The 12,834-nt window shown below is 38.1% G+C and overlaps 1 protein-coding gene across 6 annotated transcripts in view; it reads left to right on the plus strand.

Moving 5' to 3' along the window:
- Positions 1–12,834, plus strand: part of axin1 (axin 1) — a 393,099-nt gene that overhangs the window by 325,751 nt on the left and 54,514 nt on the right. For all 6 annotated transcript variants that reach the window (XM_069906859.1, XM_069906860.1, XM_069906858.1 and 3 more), the window contains one exon: positions 5,739–5,879. In XM_069906859.1, coding sequence (XP_069762960.1) covers positions 5,739–5,879 — 141 coding nt within the window. The remainder of the gene's footprint in view (positions 1–5,738; positions 5,880–12,834) is intronic.

Here is a 12,834-nt window from a genome sequence, read left to right on the forward strand (position 1 = left end):
GCATTAACATTGGCTTCTCTAATTTTCGTTGGGTCCCTCATCTGTCTCTCTTTGCACCCCTCTGTCTCCTTTCCTCCCTCTCCATTCAGAGATCTGCCCCTTTCCCCATCACTTCTCAGCTGTTTTTTTTCTCTTCTGCCCTGCCATTCAGATCACCTATGATCCACCTGTTGGCCTGTGTTCTTGCAGCGTATTTTATATCGCAAAGATAAGGGTACATAACCAACATTTCAAGCCTGAGCCCTTCATCAACAGATTGTTGTCAATTCATCAGGAAGTTTCCACAAATGTCTACAGGACCTATAGTTTGTTCCCAACTTTAAAACAGTTTTAGTAAGTTCTTGTTATTTTGGAACTAAGAAAAATAGAGCATTATGCAGTAGGGAAATTCTAGGCAGTTGTTAGAGTAGGTTATTTGGTTGGCATAACTCTGGCTGAAGGGGCTGTACTGTGCAATACTATGTTCTATGATGATAGCAGCTTCTATTTTAAAGCTGTGAAAAATATTGTAGTATGATGAAGATTTGTAGCCTTGAATATTGTAGAAAGGGACATGATATATCCAATAATCTTAATTATTCTAATATCTGGTCAATGCAAATGAGTAGCGATAATGGAACATTTTTGCAAATTCTATTAAATGCTCAACTTTGTATAATGTTAGCATTTATTATGTGGTAATGACTGCTCTTAGTGCAGCCAGCATTCTGCCTTCAACTTGTCTCTATAGGAAGCACTTGAGTTCATGGTCAGGGCTAGAGAATTACAGTTTTATTTTTATTTGTCCTGATACTCCAGAATATTGAATCACTTTTCAAAGAGCGTGCCTATATTTATTTTTGAACATGAGATTTTTTTTGGTATTTTGAAATCCCTTTTAAAGTCATTATTGGTGATTTAGTTGCTAATTGGGGAGTAATTGACAAATTACCTTTTAAAATTAAATGGGAAATGTTCAGAGTACTTTGGTCAGTACGTATCACTCAATTAACATTAAAATGGATTGTTACACATGGTTACTTCAGGATAATTTATTATGCATATTTTAATTGACCCATTTCTAGATTTTAACAATGACTGCACTTCGGAAGAAACAAACTATTTGGTGTAAACTATTTCAGAACAACCTGATACCATTAAAAGTAAAGGTTCCATTACTGCCACTTAATACTACATTTAGAATGTAACATGCATGAAATTCTTTGACTTTTGTCTACCGTAAGGCAGACAGAGAGTCGCCACTTTGTCCAACACCCCTCACAGAAACCTACAGCACCTGGTGTTCCTAAGTGGTCTCCCCTCCAAGCACTGACCAGGCCTGTACCTGCTTAGCTTCTTAGATTAGACAATCTCAGGCATATTCAGCTTAAAGAAGCCATATAAATCACAAATCGTAAAGAAAATGCCTAATATTGCAGACAACTTTACCGAAGCTCTTTAAATGGCATGCCTCTAATAGCTGATGGTTTATTTTTTACTTTCCACTTGGCGGTGTATACTTACAGCTATGTAAAGTAGAAGGGCGAGAGCACACAAATTTTTTTTAGCCATGAACAAAATACCAATTTGTCCCAAACAAGGGGAGCATGAGAGCACTGTAGGCTTCATTCAGGAGCATGATAGTTTTAGGGAAGAAACTATCTTTGAGTCTGTTGGTGCAGAGAGAAGGGTGTTCCAATTGCAATGGGTTCTTCAGTATGTTGGCTGCTTTTCCTGGCAAGTGAGAGATTAAATTGAGTCCAAAGAGGGGAGGGAAGTTTGCATTATGTTCCGAGCTTTATTCATTGCCTTCTGCAACTTCCAATTTTGAGCAAAGTCGTTCCCATACTATGTTGTGATACAACCAGCAAGTCTGCTTTTAATGTGTCTCCCAGCAACTTCCACAAATGGAAGTCTAAAGGCACTGAGGTAAATTCTTGGAGGTAAATATTTCCAATAATCTGACCAGGAGCATCACATTGATGTCATGGTCAAGAAAGCATACCAATGCCTTCTTGTTCTGCAATGACAGATCCAGTTCCAAAAGAGTCATCCAGTTTACAATGATGCATTAATTGGCCTCGTCAGCAGCAATGACTCGGACTGCAGAAAAGAGGTGGTAAATCTTGTGATTATGGTGTGAGAATAACAGAGTCTCAATGTGGACAAGACAAAGGAAATGATTGTGGACTTCAGAAGGACCAGGAACTACCAACTTCCAGTACATATTAATAACTCCGGAGTGGAGAGAGTAGAGAGGACAATGTTCCTTTGAGTCCATTTAACAAATGACCTATCTTGGATTCAATATCTCACATGTCAGGAAGCTGTAATAGCGACTGCACTTCCTGAAAAGACTGTGGTGGGCAAGGCTAGCAGCTAACTTTCTGTAGGAGCTCGACAGAGCATCTTGGTCAGCTCCATCACAGTGTGGTATGGTTGCGAGAGAGCATTAAATCAGAGGTGAATTCATCGGAATAAGAGTGGGTCTCCCTCTCCTTCCTTCCACCCCCCCACCCCCATTGATGTGTTTGAAGAGCATGCACAAAAGTCTTTGAGGATCCCTCCCACTCTGTACACAGCATCTTTCAGCTACTACCATCCGGAAAGAGATGTAGGAGGATCAGAGCCAGAAGTACCAGGCTGAGAAACAGCTTCCCACGGGCAGTGAGAAGGCTGAATGGACTGCTCATCTACGCCCTCTGAGTCTTGACAACTTATTACACAATATTGATTTTTTTATGTACATAAAAAATATGTACATATTTTCTGCACATACATCATTTGTCTGTATGTCTGGTTGTGTGTTTGCATGTTTTTGCCCTGAGGATCTGGGAACCTTGTTTCATCAAGTTGTTCTTGTGCAGTCGGATGACAATATACTTGGACTTGACAATATCGATGACAATTTGTTGAAGACGAGTGGCTGAAAATTTAGGGGATATGACAGAAGCAAGTTTGTTTTTGTGTGGTGAGTGCATGGAATGCTTTACTGAGGATAATGGTGGAGCCTGGTACAATAGGCACATTAAAAAGACTGGTAGGCATATGGATCTAAGAAAAACAGAGGGTTAAGGGTGGGGTGGAGAAGGTTTGGATTGTTGTGAAGTAGGTTTACATAGTCGGGACAACATTGTACGCAGAAGGGCCTGCCTGACCTTTGCTGAATGTTTATGCTCTTACTGACGTTGAGAGGTTATTTTAGCGCTACGCCAAGAGACTTGATTTGAAATCTCCTTTCTGTATTCTAACTCATTTTTTGAATCTGGCCTACTACTGTGGTATCATCAATGAATTTGAAGATGGAGTTGGAATGGTGTTTGTACAGTTGGGTTGTATAAATTTAGACTTGCTGAATGGTAATGGCCCCTTCCAGCCCATGAGCCCATGCCCCTCAATAAACTAATTAACCTCCACACTCTTTAAATTTTCAAAGGATGGGATGAAACTGGAACACCCAGAAGGAAGCCCATGCACACGGGGAGAATGTACAAATTGCTTTCACACTGTGCTGGATGCTAACCTGGATCGCTGGCACTGTAATAGCGTTGCGCTAACTGCTCTACTAACTGTGCCACCCTTTCTTCCACAATACAATGCTCCCTGTGGTGTAGGAATATTGTGCAAGACTGGATACACATCCTCAAGGATGACCAATGTTCGGTGTGATTCTGGCAGAGATGTTGCCCATCTTCACTTGCTGCAGTCTGTTAAACAGCTGATGCCATTTGGATTGGGTTTTCATTTGCATGTTTATTTTGAATTTAACTGGATTAATTAACAAATAAAACAGATCAAGTCCTTCGATTTTTGAAGATGCTCTTTTGATATCATGGAGTTGTAAAACCTAATTCAAATTTGCTAAGTATTCTATTTTAGCACGTATCTGTTTTGAGCTTTGATTTTAAAGGGATACGATGTACATCTGAATTTTGTGTCAAGTATACTTGCAAATGTTCTTAGTGTATGATGCAAGTTTAGAATTATTCAAACTGGTTCAATTGATTGTAAATTCAATATCTATGCTAGAAAAAACACTGTGAGAAAATAAATGCCAGTTTATTGTTTTTCTATTATAAATTTAGTTTTTTTGTGACATCTGAACATTCTGTAGAACTGCTCAATTAGCAACTTGAAGTTGATCATGCATTCTCAGAATTTCCAGTGATTCTGTTGAGTGAATGAAATCAAGTTTTTGAATAGCCTTTCAAATTGGCATCCTATCACATTTGTCTTCCTCTTTCAGTGTACTTGATCTATAGTTTCAGTTTGTATTTTCTAAATGCAAACAACGTGGGGTTTTTTTAAAAAAAAGCAAATTTAAATATTAAGAGGAATATTTCTCTCTTGCCTGCTCTCTGAAGTTCACAAAGTCTGAATTTTGAAAGCTCATTTTAAATGCCATCAGGTGAATTAGTCGAATGCGAGAGGAAGTATATAAAAACATGAAGTGCACATTCATCGATGTCCATGTCATTCTGTTGACAGTTGGTTTTGCCATCATTAGCTTGGAGACTTTGGGAAGTTCCAAATAATTGGATCAAGCTTATGACCTGAATGTTGTTTTATACTTCTGCACCTTGATCCAGGTGTTGACATATGGATCAGTGACAGGACTGTTTTTAAAATTAAAAGCAGTATTGCAATATTAGGTAATACAATATGCCACAAAGCTAATTTCTGTAGCAGATAAGATCTATGTGTGTACAAGTATGGGTGTATACACATCCATTGACAGCAAAATAAACAATACACAAGCAATCTGGAGAAACCCTGCAAGTCGCACAGCATCCATTGTCTACCCTTCCTATGCATTGCTGCATGACCTCTTGCGTTTCTCCAGAACATTTGTGCGTTTCACTCGACCCTAGCATCTGCAGACTTTCATGTTGAACAGCAGGATAGACAATGTATTCCACCTCAAGCAAACTTCACCCAATGTCTTGTGGTAATACATCAACTTGAGCATCATTAAATTCCAAAGCACAAACTGTTTGGAGTAGAAGACTAGCAAGGTAGTAAATCAAAATAGTCCCCCTTAAAAGTCCTCTATTCTTTCAGATGATATTTTTAAGTGTGATTTTTTTTGTTTGTAATCAGAAATGTCTGTAATATTGTCTTTTAATAGGTTGGTTTTTAAGCCAGGTTTAAAAACTTGGCCCTCAACTGATGCATCTTTCCCAGTATAATTAAAAGGATTTGCTAAGCACAAAGTTGGCAAACTCTTTTGCATATAGGTAATTTTCAGATCTGTTCTTTAGAAGTACATCATTTTAAAGATACAACTTGCTGTTGTTATCTGATGTGCGGTATGAGAGGTTCTGGCATTGGTTCTGAAGCAGTCACTTCTCGTTTTGTGATTGGCTCGAAGTCAGCCCAGTTTAAAGGGTCTCCATGTCTTCAGAAAATTGCAGATGGTCATGAAATACAATATAAAAAGCTTAATTTTAATTAGCTGGGCGTGAATTCCCTCTTTGAGTGTTGCAGCCTATTTGTAATAACTGACACTTGTGGTGGATTCATGAAGAGTAAGTTTTAATCTGTAAAATCTGATGTCACTCCAAGACCAATTTCAGTAACTTGCCTTGTGTGCAATATTCTCTGGAGTTGTAAATAGCCCTATTTACTGTAAGAACACTTGTGACATTAACTATATTCAAGTCACTGTTTCTCAGTGAATATTGTTTACTTTCTCAAGCTCTTGCAATTATTTTTTTTAACATGATTTTGCCTAATTTGTTTTTCTTTAATTTATCCAGACATGGTTCATGGCGGGAACCAGTCAACCCTTACTACGTGAACACAGGTTATGCCTTGGCACCAGCAACAAGTGCTAATGACAGTGAGCAGCAAAGCATGTCAAGTGACGCAGATACCATGTCACTGACAGACAGTAGCGTGTAAGTATATGCACTCGGCAAAATGTTGACCTTTATTTTCTGCACAATTATTGAACTACATTGATTTGCAAAATATTGGATTTGATTTCTTTTACAAGGATTGTTTGGCTGAATGTGATCCTTTTAGCTGTACCTGTTGATCAAGTTTTTCTGTTGAGTAATAATTTGTGTGAAGGTATTTATTTTCTGGTTATGAAATTGAATCTTGTGTGTCTTACTAAGCTTGTTGATCTTGGTAATGCAGGTTTGGTTCAGAAATGGATGTTAAATATATTTGTGAAAGAAGCCGCATTCGGTGTCCTTTTCAAATATAATTGTTGAGTGTCTATCTTAGAATTTTCTGTTCCATCATAGACAAGCATTTTGTCTGCTGTTTGCGCACACGACCTTTCTTAGAATTTTCTTCAGGGTAAGGATATTAAAGGGATTACTTTTTTTGCCCCTTCACTCTATTTCTTAGTATTGAACCTCCAGCAATTCTCATGATTTAACTAGTTATTTTTGTTCTGATTCTCGGTGTTAACTCCTGGTTTTAAAGTTTGGGGAATTAACAATAAAAATTGCACTGTATCTACAAAAATGCTCTGTCGAAAGTGTTGTTTCTTTGCACTAGATTTACAGATCCAAGTTCACCTGAAACTATTGGGTTTGATGCACAGTGTATCCATCTATTGAAATGGGTATGGATGTGCATTGTTAAAGAAACTAAAGACTAATATCTAGAGCTCCTGCAAAGTGCAACATCATCATTGGAGCATTGAGTGTAAAAGTTGGAAAGCCCTGATGCAGCTGTATAACATGTTGATTAGGCCCCACTTGGAATATCGTATTAAGGTCTGGTCAAAACATTGTAGGAAAGATGTGGAGGGGCTGAGAAATGTGTAAAAATTATGAGATGTATAAATAGAAGTGTTGAGTACTAGAGGGCATAGCTTTAAGCTAAGAAGCAAAATGTTTAAAGCAGATTTGCATGGCAGGTTTTTTCAGTGAGAGATGCCAGGGAGGTATTGAACATGTGCAATATGTGTAGCTTTTTATTCGAAAAGAGGCTCCAATAGCTCAGTGGTTAGAGCATTGGTCTTGTAAACCAGGGTCGCGTGTTCGTTCCTCACTGGGGCCTCGTTTTTGCGAACGCATTGGACAAAGTGATGACTCGGTCTTCCTTATGGTAGACTAAAGTTAAAGAATTTCATGCATGTTACATTCTAAATGTAGTATTAAGTCCCAATAATGGAACCTTTACCTATATCTCATGCTCAGAGCGCAGTTGTCATTTACTTGTACGCCAAATGCTCATCGTGTATAAGAACAGGGAAATTTGCTGATTTTTTTTTTCTTGTCCAGAAAGGTCTTAAAGATAAGATCACAGATGTTTGAAATTTATCAAGACATAGACCTTACAGTGGGCTGTGTATCACCTCGAGTTAATGAGAGAGACTCTGCTTCTTTATTGCATTTTGTTCTACAGGGAGGATTTTTTTTTAATGGACTCTCATTTCAACATTCATCCTTCACTATTAATTTCTGCCATTGCATTGAGTTATTAAGCAAGTCCCCAATGTCTCTTTATCATAGCCCAGCATATAGTTCCATTTCAAGTAGTTTTCCAATACTCTTTTCAAAGTTTTAAAAAAAAAACTTGCTCAACCTTCTTTTTGGACAGCAAGATGATCTATTGAGGGAAAGCAAATGAGTTAAGGGGATACATAATGGATATGAATCTGCAAAATGCTAAGGGGTACCTTGGGTCCATATGAGGGTAGTAGGATAGAGAACTAAAATGCTGGAGGTATTTTGGACACGAAGGTATAAAACGCCAGGTTTTGCTGGACTGGTTTTTCTGGGTCACACCTAGAGTACTTAATACAGTTCTTGCTATGAAGGTTGTGATCGTTGCTGGAGAGGATATAGAGAGAATGTGAAAATGTAGCTGCAGTGGGAGAGAGGATTCGTTTCAAGGAAAGATTTGTTAGTTTAGGACGTTTCTTTAGAGAAAAGGAAGATTTAAGAGGCTTGAATAAAAAGGATAGAAATTGGCCATTCAATTTTGCTGAGAAGTTGATTATCAGTTTTAAATATTAAAAGGCAATTAGAAAAATAGAGGGGAGTTGACAAAACAGTTGCTTCATCTGAAGACAGGTGTGGAACCACTGGCTGAAAGCCTGGGAGCTGCAGGCACCCTCATATTTAAATTGTTCTTGGATTTGCACATATGCTTTGATCTTCAAGGCTATGGACCAAAATGTGGAAGGAATCGGGGAGGTTTCTTGACCTGCGTTTAACTTCTGTCTTAGTGAATAGTTGAATACATCACCATTATCTCTTCTATAACCCTGCATAATCATTCCTTTTCAGATGAAATAGCCTCTCACTGTACAGTGAATTTTGATTAATACAGTTCTTGGAATAATTCCCCACTGCCACAAATAATCTGCTTGCCACTGTCTTTTTAAACGTGCCCTTTGCCGACTGAATCTTCAGTAAGAAGTACTTCATCTATTAAAGCATGTTAGTAAAATGGACTGGTTGGTAGGAAGTGGCGTTTAGTGGTGGATGTTTTTCTAAATGGAAACCTGTAACCAGTGTAGTTAGGGTGTGTGTGTGTGAGAGAGAGAGAGAGAGAGAGACTTGGATGAGAATGTTGGAGGATTTTTTTGAATATTTTATTTAAGATCAACACATATCTTAACAAATTTTTAAAAAATCACATTGTTACAAGTTATTAATTAAATACATGTTGATTTATATAAAGAAAGAAAAATAAAAGTACAAAAGAACATCATCTAAACCCTCCCCCAACCCCTTCTACCCCCACTAAAAATACTAACTACAAAAAAATTCCAATTTTCTAAAATCCATAATGAATATGATTGTGTATTGAATTGGATTGCTTTAGGAAACGCTCAAAGATCCCAAAAAACATTTCACAAGAACGCATTATTAAGAATGTTGGAGGATTGATTAAATTTGCAGATGGCCTGAGCGTTGGTGGAACTGGATAGCAAAGTTGGTTGTTTAAAGATCAAGCTGGGTAAATAGGCTGGGAAGTTATGCATGGTGTAGACATAATAGTTGGTATTTTTCCCACGGTAAGGGAGTCTTGAGCAGCCATTCTCCACGGGACCCATATTTCCGCCGCCCCCCCCACCACCCCACCCAAGCTGCTGGTGTCCACAGTACATTTAAGAAGAGGGGGCCCACAGACAGAAATATTTTTAAAAATTTTATGTAGTCTGTAAGGGAAGTACAGAAGAAACCAAGTAAACGATTGCTTCACAGGGTAGGAGGCTCAATCTTTGAGCAGAGTCCTAAGGTGACCATAGCCAAAAAAAGACTGAGAACAGTTGGTCTGGACTAGAGCTAGAGGGTGCCTTCTTAAATTAGAAGGCAAAAATGTTGCAGAACAGAGGTGTGAATTTTTTCTATGGGATGCTGGCTATCTGAAACTAGTTGACAGAGAAGGTAGTAGAAGCAGATGTTTAAAAGATGTTTGGGATGGTACTTGGAAATTAAAGGACTAGAGTGATACCGGCCTAATGCAGAGAAATGGGATGAATGCAGAGAAAGCATCATGGCTGGCCTAAACGAGATGGGCCAGCTTTTGTGCTGCACTTTCCATGATTCATGAATTTGAACTTTATCAAATCTCATCTAGGCTCTCCTTGCCATAAGTCGAACCACTTTGGCACTTTTGGTTTCATATCTGATGACATTCAGATAAATACCCCATACATCCTGTTGACGACTTGGACAGTTCATTGAGTGATGATCAATGTTGTCTGGAACTCTGCAGTGCTGTTTTTTTTTTGTAATGATTTCACTTGGTAGTCTGCCAGAGGAAAGTATAAAAGTGAGACAATTACAATAGTTGAAAGGAATTTGGGCAAATGTATGGATAGAAAGGGCTTGGAGTATGGACCAAATGCGGGCAAATAGGATACTTGGTTGGCATGGATGACTTGGGTCTACTCTGACGGTGACTCCAGATTTGAAAATGAGGTACTTTCATCTTTTATTCCATTAAAGCTTTGTTTTCGCCCAGTGGGTGGCTCTGTTCGAAATTTGTCTGAGCTTTAAGATGAGAAACCACATTAAAAGAATTGCGCAAATATTATTCATTTTTATGCCATGACTTATAACTGTAAACTTCCACCACTTTTATTAATGTTGGCCAATGCAGAATCCAAATTTCAAATGGTGTAGTGTTGGAGCTAGTGTGCCTTCAAATATTTTTCTTAGCAGGAGGGATCAAAAAATCATTGCAAGGTGGCTCTGCTTGTTTTTGGTAATGCCACAAAGACGGGACAAAAATTAAATGTGTTAATGGTCCCAGTACAACTTGCATAGAATAAATGCCTTCCTTTTTATTCTTGGTTTTAGTCAGTTCCTTCTGTTTTTTGATTGAACCATACTCAATCTGGACACTAAGGCATATGAGATTTATTTAATTGCGCTACATCTCTCAGTAATGAAACACAACTCCCACAGCTTCAACCACGGAATGATTTTTTTTTTAAAATTTTTTTTTTCACACCATAAATCACATTAGCCATATTGAACACTTTTTCTTTTTCACACATATACAGAGACTTTTTCTCCCCCCCCCCTCCCTCCTCCCAAGCCACCCCCCCACCCCCCCCCCCCCCTCTCATCCATTTTAGGTATACAATCTAGGTTGCATTAAACCCGTCAGACAATGTTGTCATTCAACAAAAATACACCAGAAATTCTACTGAGTCCATTCTTTTCTTTCCTTCTCCTTCCATCAACTTAGGTAATGTTTGTCCCCGGTAGGTTTTCGCTATTGTATTTAATGTAAGGCTCCCATACTTGTTCGAATATTTCAATATTATTTCTTAAACTATATGTGATTTATTTTTGAAGGAATAAAAATACATTGCAGGTATTGGAGCAAAAGAAACATTTTGGAGCTAGTCGACCATTGGCATTTTGAACCGGTTTTATCATTCAAGATCATTGCTACTCTTTTACCTTGTTGCCATTTTTCTTGCAATTGCCCCATTGTTGTTGAATCCCTTATTTGGAAATCTCTTGGTCTGTTTTGAATGAACACTGATTGATTCTCTTAATTCTCCAGGGGAGAGAATTCATCACTGTTGAGTGAAGACATTTATTTTAGTTCAAAATCTCCTTCCCCATATTCTGATATTGTTACCAATGGTTCTAGACTCTTCAAGACATTTGTACTGTATCAAGCCTGACACATATTTTGGAGCTTGGATAAGATCTCTTGTGATGCTAATATAAGCCCGGTTTATTTGATCTCTTATGAGGCAAATCCACCATTTCTGGAACCAGTTTAATGGATTTTCACTTGACTTGTCCATAACATTAGTCCATCCACTGTCTCACGAGAGAGCCATATCATTATACTCCTCTGCTCAAGTTCCCCTATAATAGATGCCAATGTGTTGCTTACTGCATTCACTTTCATTTCATTGATGTGGGCACAGGCACCAAAGTCCCTTTTGAACATCAACATTAAAAATTGTGCACCAGAGTGAAGAACCTTTCTGCCATGTCTTTAATATTGGCTCAGCTTATCTATATTTTGAAGCTTCAACCTTTGGCATTTGCAGTCTACAAATTGAATATTACTTGAAGATATTACTGGATCTGAAACATTTTTTCCTCTATCTGTGATGCTGTTGCACACCTTAAAGTTCATTTTCTCCAAATCCTTCTGAAGATGCACTAGTGTGTTATGTGTTGTTTGCACAGTTTGATCCATTATTCTGATTGATTGTGCCAATACAGCACCTTGACCAATGCACCTACAGTGTATTGATCAGGCATGTCGTCGTTTCTGTTAAGACATCTCTGGGGTATGTTCTCTTATTTAATAGGGATGTAGGGGAGCAAAATGCAGAGACTTTTACTAAATCTTTTTGCTTGGCTGCAGCGTTGGCCTAGATTACCGAGACTCTTTCAGTTTCCCGAGATATCCAGCAGCAGGGTACTATTGTACACATTTGGGCAATGTGCCATCAGAATTATCACATTGAGAGAGCTACAGATTGCACCCCATCTGCTAAGTACAGTGGCACTTTAATGCAATGGCAAATTTAGTAAGTTGGGCCCTGTTCTTCTGGTTTAATCCTTTCAGCATCCCACTTAGCTTGAAGGCATTGTGGCTTTCTTTGAAGTAAGGCACAAAGCTTTTAATAGCAGGGGGTAGTTTAAGAGACCATCTGCTGAATGTTTGCTGTAAGTGATCGTTGAGGATAACACATCTATGTGGAAAATAAGAGAAGCACATGGGAAAAAAATTGAAGCTTTCACCAAAATTTATTTTTAAAAAGTTCAGGAACTGGTCAAAAGATTGTAATTGATCAATGTTATTACACAAATCTGCTCTTGGATATTCCGTAGGTGACTGCTTCGTTGGCCAATATCAAACAATGTATTAATTGTATCATGGTGGCTGTTCCTGAGAAAGCTTAGGTTATAACTTGTACAAGTATTTACTGTTTAAAATCATGACTTTTAACAGTTTTTTTCAAATGGTAGCTACTAACACGGATCAGAAGCCAAGCAAGTTTGCACATCAATTGTTTCCGGTTGTTTTGTTAGTTCCTCTGGGAATATGCTGCATTCTGCTTTATTTTTAATACTGTTTACACGGATAAATCCATAATCTATCAACAGACATGTATGTGCAGATGTGAGCTACATTTCTTTTTTGGAAGGAAATCTCCAATGTTTGAGTTTGAAAAGGGCAATGCTTGGATGTCAGGCCAGGTTTTAATTGCTGTGACCTCAGGACTAAATTAATTACCGACATTCAGCTATTTAAATTAAAGTTTGAATTTGCAAGCTCACACTCGGTCAGGTCTTGCAGAGGATTCCAAACATTTGTAGTTTTAAATAGACATTGTGAGCCTGAAGATGAAGCTGCAAAAGGATGATGTTTTTGTTTAATATTTTAAATTTT

This window comes from Narcine bancroftii, chromosome 12 (assembly GCF_036971445.1).
Source record: "Narcine bancroftii isolate sNarBan1 chromosome 12, sNarBan1.hap1, whole genome shotgun sequence".
In the NCBI taxonomy this organism is placed as follows: Eukaryota; Metazoa; Chordata; class Chondrichthyes; order Torpediniformes; family Narcinidae; genus Narcine; species Narcine bancroftii.